Consider the following 18,572-nt stretch of genomic DNA (forward strand, 5'->3'; position numbering starts at 1 on the left):
AAACAATTTCAACTAAAGTACATGGCTGCCAACTTTCAAGTTTCAAAAGAGGGGTAACTTATTTATATATTAACTTATTAATATTTAAAGGCAGGAGGAAAACAGAAGATTTTTAAAATCAACACTGCATTAGAAATTAAATTTCACTGACAAAATACACATTTTATATTAAAATACAGCTATAGGATTGTTTACCTAACATTTTTCTGCCTGTGAATTCTGTATGGATTGTCTGTTTGACATCAATTGATTATGATTGCTCCATGGAAGATACTGTAGCAGACTTTGCACATCCTCAGTAACACTCAGTTAATTTTGTTTATAATAATAGCACTGCTGTTCAAGACTTGGCTATCAAGAGCATTTCCAAAACTGCATCAGAAAGAAAAGATCTGAATACAGTTTATTTCACCTAGTTAAATATTCCCTGGTATTCAGCATTGCTATGAGAAATTATTAAAATGTCAAAAATGACTTGGGAAACTTGTTATATTTTATGCTTCCTTGCGCATTTGTCAGTTCCCCAATTATATGGTTAAAAAGAAACTTGTTCTCCAAATAGAGAATCTTTATTGCAACATTTGATTGTAACTTTCCCTTCACAGCCAAAAGGCCAGGGGTTAATCCAGGGCTTCATTCAATAATAGCATTATTGCATGAAGACTTGGTTCTTCAAATACAATTATATTTAAGTTAAAAGTAAAATAAAATTTAACTTAATGATTCCAACATGTGAGTTGGGCTTGCTATCTATGAATTCTGTTTGGAGCTAGCAAACTGCCATAAAGAGACACACTTTGATCATAGGGTTGATTGATTTGATTTGGTAGTTGTTGGCGCATCGGCTTCTCTGGCCATATTGCACCTCCCAAGGTTTTTGCAGTACTTTGATCCAAGCCCGAGGCGGGAATCGAACCCGCGACCTTTGGGTTGCCGGGCAGGTACTTTACCCACTTGGCTAGCCCGGTCGGCTTGATCATAGGGATTCACAATAGAAAATTCCTAGCCGTCAAACTTAGTCTGTAATTTACCAAATTTATTCGTAGTCATTCAGCTTTTGCTATGAGTGTATTAAATATTTGAAATTTTAACAACTGACTGGATCATATAAGCATACAATTCACCTTAATGATACAATGCTTTAAACTTATACTAACACTTTTTTTTTTTTTTTTTTTTTTTTTACTGTGTGCATAAACCCTTAGTGAAGTTTATCATTTTTGATATTCAGCACATTGTTTATTATTATCCCTGTCATAATCATATTTTCATTTTCCTTGCATAGAAAATGAAAACCCTACAGAAAAGGTTTTTTTTTATGGCTAACCGAAAAATTACAGCAAATTATTCTCAGATGTTTATCACTGCTGTATTGTTAACAAAATTAGGTGTGTGTGTGTGTGTGTGTGTGTGTGTTATGGGTGTTTATCGGCGCATCAGCTGCTGTGGCTATAACGCGCCTATTCACATGAAAAAGCTAAAAACATAATTTAGGCGTAACAACTTGGTTGCGTTTACAGAGATATTTAAAATTTATCTTAAAATCCAATTATTTTCAGATAAGAGAAAAATTCGTTGATGTTTGCATCATCTCCAATAATATGTTGTAATGTCATTGGTTCTCGTAGATTTCTCAGGACGGATGTTCTGTCCGATTGATAGTGAGGGCAGTCAATCAGAATATGTTTGACTGTTAAATTTTCTGAACAGTATAGACATTGAGGAGGATCTTCGCCTCTGAGCAGATGGAAGTGGGTCAGATGTGTGTCCAATACGTGCCCGTGCAAGAATCACTTCTTCTCTTCGCACTGTTTTTGTGCTAGAGTGCCAATGTTTTGGATCCTGTTTCAACTGGTAGAGTTTATTATTCTTTTGTTTGTGCCATAGCTCTTTCCACTTCGCGAAACATGCTGTTTGTATGATGTGACAGTAGTCAGAGGCTGGAACCAGAATGGAGGTTAAATCAAAGGTTGACGGATTTTTAGCATTTTCATCAGCAAGTTCGTTACTCTTTATCCCTGAATGTGCTGGGATCCAGCAAAAGGTCACTGATTGATGACGTTCAATTTGTAATAGGAGTCTTCCGATTTGATTTAACACAGGATGAGCCTTGTAGAAAGAGTTTTGCATTGCGCTTATTGAGCTGAGAGAGTCTGTGTATAGAACATATTTTATAGATGGGTAGAGAGTCAGGTTGTCTAAAGCTAATTTTATTGCATGAAGTTCTGCGGAGAAGCTGCTATACTCAGGGGGAAGGGCAGCCGAGATGATAGTAGAGGGAAATACTGCCACTGCTCCAATGGCTGAATGTGATTTGGAGCCATCAGTATATATGGGCAAAAAATCAGCGTATTTCTGAATATGACTTGCATGGAGTTGTTTCACACTGAGTGTTGGTAGACGATTCTTTCCCCACTTGTCAAGATAAGTATCCAAATATAACTGAGGAGGAGAAATCCATGGCGGTTGGGAGTAATTCATTACATGTTTCCTGTTGAAAATTTGAACGTTCCAACTCTGCGTTAATTCAATAAGGCGTAAGCCTGCCAGTCTTATTTTATTGGGTTTATTTCTATAAAGGTTTTGCAGTGGTGGATTAAAGAGATATGGCCCAATAGGATGCTGACAGCAACTTTGTATTCGGGCTGCATACATAAGAAGTAGTGTTTTCCTGCGGAGACAAAGAGGGGGCTCATGTGCTTCAATATACAAACTATGAGTTTGTATATATTGAAGCACATGAGTCCTGAAAGCACCAAGTGCAATCCACAATGCGCTATGCTGTATAGGATCCAGCCATCATAGTGTACTCTTATGGGCGGAATCATAAAGTGGAGCACCATAATCCAATCGGGATCTGATCAATGCTCTATATAAAAGCAACAGAGATGTACGGTCTGCTCCCCAAGACAAGGCAGATAAAGCTCTTAGTATGTTCAGCTTTTTGAGGCAGGATATATGGACAGATTTAATGTGCTCAAGAAAATTTAGTTTCCTGTCAAGGATTAATCCTAAGAATCTGATGTTGTTAGTAACTGGAACGGTAAAGTTTTGCATCTGAAGTTCGGGATCTGTATGCATTTTCCGTTGATTGCAAAAGTGTATTGCAACAGTTTTCTGCTGTGATAGACGATAGCCATTTAACTCTGCCCACCTTTGGACTTTATTCAAAGATATCTGCAGCTGTCATTCAATGGATTTCATATTCTGAGAATGGCAAGAGAGAGAGATCATCGGCATAAAGGTAGGTCTCAACAGTATTTGGAAGTTCTTTTGTGATGGAATCGATTCTTAGGGCAAAAAGGGTTGCACTCAGTACAGATCCTTGTGGCACTCCTTCTTCCTGTAAAAATGACATAGAAAGCGAGTTGCGGTATCGAACTTGGAACGAACGAGTCCTGAGAAAGTTCCTGATGAATATAGGTAGGTCGCCTCGTAGACCTAGAACATGGAGGTCACTGAGGATGCCACGATGCCAGGTAGTATCAAATGCCTTCTTTATGTCTATGGAAACCATAACAAGATGTTCATTTTTTACAAAGGCATTACGAATTGCAAACTCTGCTTTGATCATGAGATCTAAAGAGGACCTGTTCTTTCGAAAGCCATGCTGATTATTGCTAATTAGTTGTTGTGTTTCGATGATCCAAACAAGGCGATTATGGATCATTTTTTCAAGTAATTTACCGAGGCAACTGAATAGAGAAATAGGTCTATAACTGTTAGGACTGGTAGGATCTTTACCGGGTTTCAAAAAGGCAAGAACTGTGGCATGATGCCAAGAGCTGGGATAAATGTTTTCCATAAATATCCGGTTATAGTAGACCAGCAGTATTTGTAAATTTCTGTCACCAAGGTTTTGTAACATAATGTAAGATATTCTTCCATCTGGTCCAGTGGCACTGTTGCGTGTTGTTTTAATGACATGTAGAAGTTCATGATATTAAAGAGGCTGGTTATATGGAAAGAAAACTGAGGTTCGAAAGTTGATGGCTCGTTCTTCAGTCTTGGTCTTTATTTCTGAAAAACCAGAGAATAATTTGATGTCGCAGAAACATCGGCAAAGGTTTTGGCCAAGGCATTTGCAATGTCTTCAGGAGCAGATAGTTCTTGCCCATTCCATGAAAGAATTGGTGAAGGGGTGGTTGGAAATTTTCCGGAAACCTGCCTGATTTTCTTCCATATTAACCTGGAGTTAGTGTTTCTGTTTATGGTAGAAGCAAACCGAATCCAAGAATTTTTCTTGGCTTCTCTTTGAATGCGACGTGCTTCTGCTCTTAGTTTCTTGTAATTGATAAGATTAGCTGTGGTTAGGGATCTACGAAATAAATTCCACGCTTTATTTTTTTTAACTTCTTAGCTATTGTGCATTCTTGATTCCACCAATAGTTAAGGTGCTGTCGGGATTGGTGATTCGACAATGGAATTGAACATTTAGCTGCAGATAGTAGGTGTGAAGTGATATAATCTGTGGCTTCATCTATCGACTTTGTTCGTATATATTGCTCATCCAGGGTGACAACTGATTGAAATTTGACCCAGTTGGCTTGAGAGAACTTCCATTTCTTGCAGGGTTTGACTGATGGTGGCTGTGCAGTGAGCAGATCACAAATAATCGGAAAATGATCACTGCTTAAGGGATCATCTAAAACAGACCATTCTATGATTAGAAACATATTGATAGATCAATTGCAGAAGTTTGTCCAGTTGGTAATTGTATGCGAGTGGGTGCGCCAGTATTAAGAACAGTAAGGTTTTGCTTGTCTAGAAAAGTTTCAATTAGGCAGCCATGTGTATCTAATTTTGTTGATCCCCATAAGGGATGGTGGCTATTGAAATCACCCAGCAGACAGACAGGGGGTTGTAATTGCATTAGCAGGTTTTCCAGATCTTGGTAAGAGAAGGTATGACTTGGTGGGAGATAGACTGATGCTAGTGTTAACGCAATCTGAGTTATCAAACGTACGGCAACAACTTCAATATCAGTTTGCAAAACAATTTGTTTGGTCGGGAACTTTGAGCTGACGAAGATGGCCACGCCTCCACGGGCAGCATTTGAAGTATTACGATCTTGTCGATAGATGGCATAGTTCTTTATGTTGGTGGAAATTTGAGGAGTTAGATAGGTTTCCTGTAGACAGAAACCAACTGGAGAGTAGCAGTTAATTAAGACTTGAATATCATTAAGGTTGCTACGAAGTCCTCTGCAATTCCATTGTAGAATATAAGGCATTACTGGTGTTTAGTAGAAGAAGCTGTATCTGACTGTTTTTTTTAATGTGGCTGGCTTGTGACGTTCAGGCTTTGGTTTGTCTTTTTTGGAGAAGAATGGCCGACCGGTGTCCATTTCTTCTTCCGCATGAATTTCTAAGATAGGTTCTTCTTGTCTAGATGAGTCGAGTGTATCCATAGATGTTTCTTGGATATTCTTTTTTAAATGTGAGCTCCGATTATTCGATGTAGAAGCAATCACTGGGTGAGGAGAAGGAGATGTTGCTGGTACTGTAAGTGCAGTATTATTTGCCTGGTTCAACTGCTTAGGGATATTGGACTGTTGCTGGGAGAGAACAGCCCGAGCCCAGTCAGAGATTGAAGTGTTTGAAGAGATTGTAACATCGGTTTGGGTGCCCACTGATTGATATTTTTGCGCAATACTGGCGTATGTACGCTTAGTCATACTGGGAGCAATTACTTTCCATGCTTCTTGAAAACTTACTTTATTTTCAATCTTATATTTAACGATTTTCTTTTCAGTTTTCCATCTGTCACATGTCCTTGAGTAGGCCGGATGGTTTCCTTTACAGTTGGGGCAAGTCATTTCTTTTGCCAAGCAGTCACTTTGGGTGTGGTCAGCAGACCCGCAATTAGGACAAATCTGGTTTCCTCTGCACGCCGTTTGAGAGTGGCCATACTTCTGGCACTTAAAACATCTCAATGGGTTAGGAATATATGGTCTAATGCGGCAGAGTAGGTAGCCTGCTTTTATCGATGGTGGTAGATTTGGCGTGTTAAAAGTTAGAATAATATTCCTTGTAGGTGTGAGTATATTTTCTCTTTTCACCATAATTCTTTTCACAGCAGTGACATTTTGATCTTGAAGCTCTTGTGTTATCTCCTCCTCCGTGACATTCAATAGATCCCAGCTGGATATAACACCCTGAGATGTATTTAGGGTAGCATGCAGAGAAACCTTTACTGGAATTCCAGCAAAGCTTGTAAGTTTTAGCAGTTTCTCTGAATGTCTACTGTTCACTGTTTCCAATAGAAGGTCGCCTGATTGTAATCTCTTGACTATCTTAGGAGATCCTGCTGAACTTTCCAGATGTTTCTGGATAAGGAACGGAGAGAGAGCTTACTGAGAGGCTGATCTGCAAGAGAGTGCATTATAAGAAATGCAGGACCATTTGTCGCGGAGGAAGTGGTTTTCAACCTCTTGGGTTGCGACGTGTTATGGTCAGGGTCTAACTCTGGCCGAGAGCTTGTCGGCTCTAGAGGCGGAAATGTATTTTGGTCCATGCTTGCTCCTTTTGGCCCTTGGCAGATTAGCTTTTCTCCCAAGATTTCCGGCCCCGCCACAGGGAGGCAGGAGCAGTGCCCGGTGTGATCAAGCGTAAAGAAGTAAGCGTTAGTAAAAGAAATATGAGAAATAAAGAAAGGTAGCTTTTCTTTCTTGCTCTGTACAAGTACTTTTGTAACAGTAGCTGATATTAAATAAATAAATTTCTTAAGGGCAGGAACTTAATAGAATTCTAAATCACTTTTGGATAATTACACTTTAAGCACAGAAAAAACGCTCGATCACAATCGCTTGGCACCCGGGTCCAACAAAATTAGGAAAATTCCAATTTTAACAGTTAATTTTTAATGAAAAGAAAGGGGAGGGGAAATAGTGTTTTTGCAAAAAAGACAAAGAAACTCTTTCGTACAATGGTAAAAAAGAAGGGATGAAACAGAGTCAAAAAGATAGATTCTTTGTCATATATCCAGAGAGTTGGCAGCTACAAAAGTACAATGGTGCCAAGTTATGCAAAAGCAGATTCCCAAAAATTTACATTCAGTTGTGCTTATGATTATTAAATTAAATTAAATTTACTAAATTTGTATTTATTTTCTTCAGCAAATAAACATTTTCAGCATGCCATACAAAGAAAAAGTTAGAGCTGGTTTTCAATCTTTTCTTTAGGATCTCTAATATTTATATTTGCAGGATTCTGCTTTAAAATTTTACATATAATGCGATACTTTTTGAAAGGACCTAGCATATCTGTACCACCCCAAGATATCGTGTACCACTGGTTGACTATGACTCCCTTAGTGCACTGGATCTACTTTTATCTACTAACCTTGAGGTGCTTAATTGTCAAATTCTTTTCGATGCTAACCTCTAACAATATTTCATGGTCCTGATATCATAATTTGGTCTTTCTGTATTACTAACTTGGGTTATGAAATAAAACAGCAATGCATGCTGTTGCCTAGCTAGTACACATGGAAAATTTGATTTTACAGTGAATTTGACACCACTTTTGAAAAATTGCCTATCTCTGATGCAAAGCTTCGCAACATGACAATATAATATAATATAAAAAATATAAGCCTATACTTCCTTTTAGAAAGAAATGTAAACAAGAGCATATACAATGGTTGGTTGGTTGGTTGGTTTGTTAGGTTTTTATTGGCGCATTAGCAACTAAGACTATAATGCGCCAAAACTAATATACATCAAACAGTTATAAACTGCAAATACATTGATGCTTTGAACTAAGGAAATAGATATTGCTATACTAGTCTTATGTCAATATTCAGCTTTAGTCATTAGAAATTTGTGTACTTAATTTTTTGGGTAAACTAATGGTTTTGAAAGGATGGTGTGGCCACAACTATAAGAGCACAAATCTTTAAAAGGTTTAAAAGTAAGAATGAATAAGGGATTATAAACCATCTGTATATGTGTATAATGTTGGCACATTAAGTCAGTACATATTACTAAAAGAGATATCGTGCTTCAGATGATGGAATGCCTTAGTATATTCATGAATTTAATATGTCGTGGGCATTTGGAAATAAACTGGCATGAACATGTTGAGAATTACTGAGGTAAACTTTCTGCCTCTTGCAAGGCTGTCTAAGAATAGATTGAGTTATGTATACATGTTGCCAATAAAGAAATATTAATATTATTATACTATGCTGGCATCTAATGACTGACAGTAACACTGGCATTAACTTAATGCTAAGATTAAATTATAATAGTGATTTCATTAAAAATTCCTTGTAACAGTTGTTTATCCAATTTCTTTAGTGGATTTTTTTACTGAAAAATTTACCTGATATTTTTCTCCAAAAGAAGTGCGGGCTACAAGATGAGTGATCCTGGTCGTAGTAAAATCTTTACGAACACTGCCACCCATGTAATGAATTAAAGTGACCAAAGCAGACTGAAAATATATAACAATTACATAACATGGTAATTAACAGGTAAAAATAAATTCCAATTATAGCTGTATATGTAAAATGTCTTGGGTGCACATTATAACTAGTATTATAGAATAGACAAAAAATATATACCCCACCCTCAATTAAACTCTCACTATACAAAAGGAACCAATGTTCTGTGTCAACATTTTTTGTTATTATAACAGGATAGATAATGAGATAATTTGTGATTATTTGTGAAATAATCTGCCTATTGCTAAAATTTTAATAGTACATGTACATGTATTTGCATAAAAACAGCCACAAGTTTATCAAGTAGGAACATAACAAAAATATTGATTATACATACAAGCATCTTAAATAATTAACTAAAACTACAAGGTTATACAGAGAATTTGAGATTGGAAAGGACCATCAACTGCTACTAAGCAAATTCAAAGTGTCAATTAGTACCAAAAATAAGAGGTATAAAAAAGTTAATGAATAAAAATTAAGCTCTCAGATTTGTCAACAACCTTTTAGCTAAAAAGTTAAATGGTATTCCTGATGCAAACATTACTTTAGACAAAGAATGACAAAAAATTGAGAACTTGAGTGGAAGCTGAAAAATAAGTACAAGGGGAGGAGATCTGTAAAGACAAGAATTTCAGAATGCTAAAGTACAGAGTTAAAGGGGCATTTAGAGAAAAGAAAACACAAATTTCTGGCAAAAGGAATAATTAAATCCTTATTGAAATATACAGAAAAGTGCAAGAGAGTACTAAAATGTGTAAAAGATGCTAAAGAAAAATCTTGAGATTTTGGAACAGATACAGGGAAAAAAAGTATCACAAAGGTGAAAAATGCTTTGGTCATTAGTTAACCTTAAAAGTGAGAAACCATAACTAAGGTAAACAAAAATGATTACTGGCAAAGCTAAAACAGAAGAGAAGGATATTTTAAAAATATGGAATAAATACTTTGAGAACTGTTAAACAAAGGAGCTGGAGGGATTAATGAAGGACAGGAAAGGACTATAAATACTATCTCTACTATTGAGGTAAGAAAGTCCATGAAAAATATCAAGTGTGTAAAGGAAGCAATGTAGACAAATTAGACCTGAAATGCTGAAAGCAGTAAGGAAAATAATGTCAAAGTGGTTACATCACATTATCTAGAGCAGAGGTGGCCAACCCATGGAACATGTGCCACTTGTGGTCTGCACAACCCTTGTTAGTTGCCCATCTCCCAATGTGAAAAATATAACAAAAAATATACAACTGGTCTGAAAAATGAGAAATGAAGCTAAACACATACAGCAGAGCTTTCCAAAGTGTTGCTTCATGTCCCAGTTGGTATAACAAAAGTTTGGCACCATATCAGTATTGCTTTCACTTTCTTATTTCCTTTCACTATATACATGTATATTGATAACTGATTGATAAAATTGCAATTTTACCATCAACTTAAACAGAACGGGGGGGGGGGGGGAGAGTAGGATTTCAAATAATTACAAAATTCTGAGCAGGGGTGTCAAATTATTTTCGGCATGTGCATAATGTGTTTCTGTCAGAAAAGTTTGAAAAGTACCAGCATACAATTTAAATTCCACTTTTATTAACAGACATTATGGCTGGGTTTCAGCATGAACAGAGCCATATTTAACAGCTACTTTACTGCCCTATAGTTTTAATTTAGCACAGGTAAGTTGGGGGCCAGTGAGCTTCTCATGATATTAAGTCTGTGAAGATGAAAGTTTATTTGTTCATCTTCACAAAATAACTCTAAAATAACTTACACTTGTTCGGTTTGAATTAAAAATAGTAGAGGAAGAAAGAGATTCAGGAGTTAAAATATAGTTGGTTGTTGTTGTTTTGGTTTTTAGGAGCATTAGCACCAAATATAGTTGGGACAAAAAGTTCTCCATGTGGTGTAGAAAAGCAGCAAGGAAAGCCCATGGTATAATAGTGATAATTTATCAAAAATTTGCCTGTAGAGATAAGGAGGTTATAATCCCACTGTATGAGACAACTGCAAGACCAATTTGGAATAGTGTGTTCAAGTATGAAAACTTGCACCTAAAAACAGGCATCCATGAAGCTTCTAAAAAATGGACAAAGATGGGAAACCTGCTTAGTGAAATCTACAAAAGGTTGCCCATATTAAGAAAGACTTCAAATATGTGAGGGCTCTTGGCAACCAGATGTGACATCATTTCTGTTAGATTCCATTGTTAGCTGCCACTATAGATGTTTTCACATCAAAAAATCCTTGGGTAACAAATATCCAATTACAGGTAACTGAGACAATGTTAAGGTGGCATAGCCATGTAGAAAGGATGGGAGAAGGGGGATTAGCTAAACAGATAGTTGAAACAAAAATGAGTGGTAATAACAGACTAACTGAAAGGTGGATCAGTGGTTTCAAGCAAGCATTATAGGAAAGACTACTCAGTCTGGCTAAAGATCTAATAGAAAATAGGATAGTATGGAGGAAAATAGTGAATGGAACACTACAGTCCAGGACTGATTTGTACTATTATTGTGATCTGTATAATCATCGGGTATATCAGATTTCTATGTATGTTGCAAGATGTTCTAATAGGATACAAAGGGAATAAATACCAAACTCAGTGACAGCATTAATAAATAAAACCATTCTATATTAATTCAACATACAGAATTAGTTAAAATAATGTAGTACTCACCACATCTTCTTTCCGTTTAAAACCTGTAAAACATAAGACAACATGCCTCATCGATAAAGTAAACAATGGACGACTACTGAGATGCAGCTGCAAAAGAAAATTTAATAAACAATTTTTCCATGAATATTTACTATACAGAAAAATATTTTCCTATGCAGAAAAAAAATTATAAAGAGAAACAAGGATAATTTACAGGTGTCATCATTAAAACAAAATGAACAGAACTGGGAATATCATGTTGTACAACTGTATTGTCCAACAGAAATGCTGGTTAAAATGAATAAAATGCTGTGAAGTACATATATAGGCTTATATTAAGGTACATATTAAGCCTATTAAATAATAAATATGATGCATTTGTATAGGAAAGCTAACTGATTGTTTCAATTTCATGATTAAATTGCTTATTTAAAGCAGTAATTAAGAATTTATGCAAATGTTCTATTAAATTACTACTAATTGAATGCTCTACTCTAAAATTATTCACATCATTTAATGATTGACATTTTATTATATATGGTTTCAACTTTACAAAAAAAAAAGTCTTCTCAAACTGACATTCTAGAATAACAAATTTGGATTTTCATAATGACCTGTACACTCACTAGGTATAAGATATTTGGATGATGATGCCAAACATTAATCAACTTTATACACAGACATGACACAGAGTTGTCTTGCTTAAGCATAGTTTTTTTAATAAGTGGTTATGGCTATTGCTTGCTATTGTGCTTATTTTTACAATCAAAGATTTGAATTCTTTAATTTAACATTAATAATAATGATATAAGTTTACTTTCTTGATATTAATAGTTACTGAATGCAAGTTTATTCCCAGTACCGTGTCTTCTTTTCTAAGGCAGCAACTATAATTCTGAGGCAGTCATTGCTTTAAAATTATAATAAATTCTTCATTTTAACAGTTAAAGTTTTAAAGGTGAAAAACACAGCACGGAGAAAAATTAGTTTCAGGAAGCCAGGTGATGAAATATGAAAATGATGATAAAATTAGAAAAAAGTATAGTAGTGTTCACTTTTAATGACATTTCACTCTGAACAATTCAGTAACCAAATATTTTTACAGAATATAATTCTGCTTTATCAACATTTGAAAATGAAGTTTTCTTTTTATTTATTTATTATTTTATTTGTTTATAGGCACATTAACATATATGTGTAAAGCACCTATTTTTCTTCAATCACATCTTTCTATATGTAACAACTCAACTCCCAGTAGATGGCTTTTCATAAAATTTTATATTTGACTCTTTAAAACAGATTTGCAGATCCATCCCAAATTTTATTAAAATCACACCAACAAAAATCTGGCAATTATTTCTTCACTATCCATCTGCATGTAATAACTTGCCTCCCAATGGACAGATTTTCATGAAATTTTATATTTTGCTCTTTAACAATGATTTTTTGAACCTTTCCAAATTTCATTAAAATTGGACTAATAGAAATCCAGTGATGATTTTTTTTTTCATACATGATGCACAGACTATCCATATATTGTACATTGTAGCTAAAGCACTATATATTTGTTGCTGTATTTTGCAACTTCATGTGCTATTTATTACAAAGTATGTGCAGTGAAATGAAAACAATTACTTTTATATTGTATCAGTTCATCAATTAGTAATTGCTAACAAAATAGTTATTTACAAGATAATTATTTATTTACTTTTCACTTTTAACAATCACAAAAAAGGGAAAAAAAATCCAATTAATTTAAGAAATAAAAATCTAATGTGCCTGAAATGTAACACAATGATTACATTAAGTTACATTAAGCATTTTTCATTTCACAATTATGGCACTTCTCCCTTCTTATGGTTTAAATTTTTTTTTACTGGTTTCTTATTAGTAAATCAGTTTTATGAAATGATCAGATTACCATACTCCCCGCCAGATTTGTGATGCAGTATATGAATATACAGTAAACCCCCGCTATTTGCGGTTTCTCAGTCGCTGATTTAATATAAAATGAAACCTAAAGAAATGTGAATTTTAAGTGCCATAAACATTTTCCGCCATAAAAAATGGCGGAAAAACATGGGCGTGGCTAAAATTATCTTTCCCGATCAAAACTCCGTGGGTGGGGGGGGGGAGAGGGGTGACAAAATCGCGAGCATGGATGTTTCTCGCTAATCCTTGTTCAGTATGTGTTATGCGCTTGTCATGGAAGGTTTCGTCTTTTGCTTTTAATTTATATGCTTATAAATTGAATAAATTTATCAATTTATAAATTGATATGCTTACAAAAGTGATAAATCTACTGTTTTGCAGTGTAAAACAGACTTTTTCTAGTGTGTTAATGGAAGAAAGTGACTTTATTGTGGACAAGTTCTTTCTAACCCGTACAAAAATATGGCTACGAATAACAAGGGAAATGTGAAAAGATCAAAGAAGGTGACATTAGTGAATAAAACTGAGTTATTAGATAAAATTTCTAATGGTGAAAGTGTCTCCTCAGTGGCAAAACATTATAAAATCAATGAGTCAACGGTACGATCAATCAAGAAATTGGAAGAAAAATCCGTCGTAGTGTCCTTGAAAACGCACTAATTGCTTCAAAATTTGCTCTAACTCGTGATGTTAAATTAGAAAAAATGGAAAAGGCTTTAAATCTGTGGATAGAAGACTGAACTCAAAATAAAATTCCGTTAAGTTCACTCATCATTCATGAAAAGGCAAAACTCCTTTATCAACTTTAGCGAAACTGGTGATAGCACTGGCGGGATAAGTTTTTTAGCTAGCAAAGGCACTGGTTTGAAAGATTTGTTTGAAATTTCTAATAAATATTACATTTAATATTAAATTGTTTCTTATTTTCATTTCGGTGCCATATGCTTGCATTTCACTATGTACTGTCTATGTACATAGTCATATTATGAAGGTACATATAATACATACATAGACAAAATTTTAGACTAATTTTTCTTATATATTTCATACTTTGGAACGGAACCCCTTTATTACCATGGGAGCCATAACTCGGTATTCGTGGCATTTCTCGAGAACGTAATCCCCATGAATAGCGTGGGTTTACTGTATTTAAAAACAAAATATATACATAATAAAGATGCAAAATGTGTAGATAAGAAACAGTACATCATGCTAAAATAAAATGTTTAAAAATGTAAAATAATGCAGAAATTAAAAAAATTAAGAAAATAGTGCAGATGTGACTACTGAAGAAGTGTAAATGTTGCAGCTGCAAGAGCATGGTGATAGATATCAAATATGGCGAACAGAATGTTGATTAAAATGGAATATTTGTTGAGTGACAGTCTGTTCACTGAGACGTACTGTAAATGCATTTTCTTTGAGTCCTTTTATGAAGATTTTTTCTGCAGTAGGAAAATACAGGAAAAAATTTTAAAAATGAATCCTTCACAAAACAAATTAGTATAAGAATTAATGGTATCTAATTTACCCACTCAAATTATGTAAATGCACCAAATCATAATTTTTATATGGAAGCAAGAAAGCAATATTTTTGTGCTTTAATTTTTACAAAATGAAAAGAAATTAATGTTGAACAAAATGTGGTGAAAGAGGAAAATAATCAAATATTTTTCATAATTATTTTAAAAATAATTTCAATTTCTGTTACTTACTTCTCCTTTATCAGCAAACTGCAAAAGTGCTGTTGGACCTAAAATACAGTGATCAGCTTCCAAAAGAGCATCAAAAATTTCTCCTACAAATTCTTCCAATATGAATACTATTCTGGGGTGACTGTCGATATTATTAAGATTGTTACCATCCACACTAAACACAAGTGGAAGCTGAAGAGTCTGGGAGAGAAATACTGACTATAAAACAAGTTACTTAAAAATAGTGTTTATAAAAAATTTAACTTATGCTTATGAAAAGTAAATCATTTGATGGTCAAAAATACTAATGTTCTGAAACTAATTATTATATCATTGTTACAACAGAAAATTTATTTTAAGAGCAGTTTAAGGAATATTTCAGGAATTTTGCTTTCTTTTTGTAATAACCACGTTTGATCACATCTATTAACTGAATAATATAAGAGATAAGTAATACCGTATTTCTTCGATTATAAGACGCAGTTTCAGTACCTTAATTTCAGAAAAAAAAGCTTTGATTCTAAGAAAAAATAAATAAAATAAAACACTAAAATAAATCTAACAAATATTTTTATTATAATACAATTCAATTTACTAACAACAATAGTCATTAACAACAATTTACTCACACACTAGCAGGGCTTTTGTGGAATTATTGAATGATTGTTTTCTACATCAGCATGTTCGGGAGGCAACTAGAGGGAGTAATACTCTTGATTTGATTATCAGCAGTGATTCTTCATGCATTAAGAATCTGCAGATAAATGAACCACTAGGTGGCAGTGATCACAGTGTGCTGAAGTGGGATTTACTCAAAGAGGTAACTACCATTAGGGGTAAAGGGAAGGGTTATTGCTTCCGTAAAGGCGACTACGATGGACTGAGACAGTATTTAAATTCTATACAGTGGGACCAACTGATGTTACCAACAGCAAATTCAAAATGGGAAGCATTCAAAGAACTTATCTTGGAAGCTACTAGGCTTTACATACCAACTAGGAAATATTGTTCAAGGTTTAGGCCAAAATGGATGTCAGATGAACTAATGAGGCATATGGCAGAGAAGAAAAATGCATGGGATACTTACAAATTAACACAGAAGCCTATGATAGATACAAGTTGATATGCAACCAAGTTACAAAGGAGGTTAGGCAGGCGAAGGCAGATTACGAGAAATCCTTGGCAAGGGATGCAAAGAAAAACAGCAAAGAGTTCTTCACTTATGTAAACTCTAGAAGGAAGGGGATGAATCAGATTGGTCCACTTGATATTGATGGGTCAACTGCTGATGATCCTGCTCAGGTAGCTAACAAACTAAATGAATATTTTGCATCGACATTCACACATGAGGAGTTATTCAGCAAGGGGAATGCCAGAGGTGTATTCAACTCTAGCAGTAAGCTACAGAATCTTGAAATAACTGGGAGTAAAGTGGAGGAGAAACTGTTGAAGATAAACACAGGGGAGGTACCCAGAGACTGGAAATGTGCAAATGTGACCCCAATTCACAAAGGAGGATCAAAGGTTTTGTTAAGGGGAAGTCTTGCCTGACCAATTTGATTGGATACTATGATGCAGTCACAAAAGAACTGGATGCAGGGAATAACTTTGATATTATATACTTGGATCTTAGAAAGGCTTTTGATACTGTTGCACATGGAAGACTGCTGCACAAATTGGAGCAGTGTGGCATTGGAGGCAAGTTGCTGCTATGGATAAAGGGGTGGTTGAGGGGGAGAAGACAGAGAGTGGTAATCAATGGACGACACTGCTCATCGTGGACTAATGTTATTAGTGGAGTCCCTCAGGGCTCAGTGTTGGGTCCATTATTGTTTTCTGTATTTATAAATAATATTGATGATGGTATATCAAGCTTAATGTCCAAGTTTGCAGACGATACAAAGGTTGGCAGGGTTGTCAAGGACACTACTGACACTATGCTGCTGTAACAGGATCTGGAAAGGTTGAGCAGATGGGCTGAGAGGTGGCAAATGAAGTTTAACATTGACAAATGTAAAGTACTACACATGGGAAACAGCAACCCCAGAGCAACATATCAACTCTGTGGTACTACACTGACAGTGGTAGAGAATGAAAGGGACTTGGGGGTGGTTGTGCAGGCAGATATGAAGTTCTCTGAGCAGTGCAGACGGGCTGCAAGAGTAGCTCATGGAGTATTGTCAATAGTATACAGGAATTTTTCCAGCAGGGATAAGGAGGTGATTATTCCATTGTATAAGGCAATGGTCAGGCCACACCTAGAGTACTGTATACAGGTCTGGAGGCCTCATTTCAAGAAGGATGTAGAGCTGCTGGAACGAGTACAGAGAAGGGCAACAAGATTAGTGAATGGAACAAAGGGGTGCTCTTACGAAGAAAGGCTTAAGTTTTGCAAATTACAGTGTCTGGAGACTTGGCACCAGCGAGGTGATCTGATAGAGGTGTATAAAGCCTTGAATGGTTTAAGCATGCTCAATGCTGATGGGATTCTTCCTCTAGCTCAGAAAAATCACCTGAGAGGGCATAAATTCAAATTGAGGAAAGACAGATGTAGGATAGACATGCGGAAATTTGCCTTTAGCCAGCGGGTGGTTGGTTGGTGGAACAGACTTCCATCCCTTGTGGTGGAGGTTGATAGCCTAAATAAGTTTAAGGCTCAGCTGGACAGGTATTTTGAACGAACAGAGGGGTGAAGTGGAAGTGGGTTTTTTTTTTTTTTTGGCTGATGCTGCATAAGCTTGCTTTCTTGCATCAAATGCCTCTACTAATGCTAATAGTACCTGTATTGATCAGTAGATATGTTCATTGTCCACTTTCTTCATTGTCCCATAATATATCATCTTCTGAGCCATTGAGAGTGTTAGTGATGCAACATTTTTTAAATGAGTGCTTGACTATTCTTTCTGGGATCAGCTTCCAAGCTTTTGATACCCATTCTGCCAATTTTGATGCTAGCGCTTTCTTAATTTTTCTGGAAGGTGTCATGGAAGGCTGTCAGTCAACAGTCAGGATTCATATTCCTTTCTCAAGTAATCCTTAAATGGTTTGTTGACTGAAACATCGAGTGGCGGCAGTTGGCTAGTCATACCACCAGGAATCGTAAAATTACCAAGTCACCACGTTTTTGCATGATTTTATTTTTGACCCGTTCGGACAAATGTCCATGAAATGCATCAAGTGCTAGCATGCTAGGTGGGTTACAAAGACTTCCAGGACATCTATTCCACACAACATTTAGCCAGTCTTCCATAAGCTCTGCCAACATCCATCCATTTTTTTGTGCACACACAATAACATCTTTGGGGAAAATTTCATTCTTCGGTATGGTTTTTCGATTTAAAATTAAATATGGTGGCAACTTTCGACCATCAGCAGTAATACGCTGCTTTTCATAGCCCATGCTTATAATCTTGATTTCTTTAGCACCTTTAGCGTTGACAGTGTAATTTCAAGGCATATCGAAGAAGACGGGGTTTCATCAGCATTTCCAATTTGACTAAACTCAGTTTCTTTTTTTCCTTAATTTCATCACCTGTCACTGAAAGTTAATCAGCTTCTGTTGAAAGTCTGCAGGAATTTTTTGACAAATAGATGTTTGGCGCCTTAATGATAATCCACTATGATGCACGAGTCTATCACACCAGCCGCGACTGCCTTTAAAAATTATTTTCTCTATTCCAAGGGACTTGGCAATTTCTCCGGCTTTCAATTGCATGGCTTGTCAAGTGATGGGTAATCCTTTTGCACGTGTCTCCATTACAAAACGTATTACAGCTTCATCAACTTGTAGAAATCTTCCTTTCTTAGGCCCCGTAAAGCACTTTGTTGTTGCTTTGCATGAAAAT

At 35.6% G+C, this 18,572-nt stretch overlaps 1 protein-coding gene across 1 annotated transcript in view; it reads right to left on the reverse strand.

Annotated features, from left to right (window-relative positions):
- LOC150091804 (protein ECT2-like) overlaps positions 1-18,572 on the reverse strand; it is a 59,357-nt gene that overhangs the window by 8,846 nt on the left and 31,939 nt on the right. The window contains exons 4-6 of the mRNA XM_090369805.1: positions 14,749-14,928; positions 11,123-11,209; positions 8,328-8,438 (exon numbers count right to left, since the gene is read on the reverse strand). Of these exons, the coding sequence (XP_090225931.1) occupies positions 8,328-8,438; positions 11,123-11,209; positions 14,749-14,928 (378 nt within the window). The remainder of the gene's footprint in view (positions 1-8,327; positions 8,439-11,122; positions 11,210-14,748; positions 14,929-18,572) is intronic.

Source organism: Mastigoproctus giganteus, chromosome 1 (genome assembly GCF_048544385.1).
Source record: "Mastigoproctus giganteus isolate SK-2022 chromosome 1, ASM4854438v1, whole genome shotgun sequence".
Taxonomy (NCBI): domain Eukaryota; kingdom Metazoa; phylum Arthropoda; class Arachnida; order Uropygi; family Thelyphonidae; genus Mastigoproctus; species Mastigoproctus giganteus.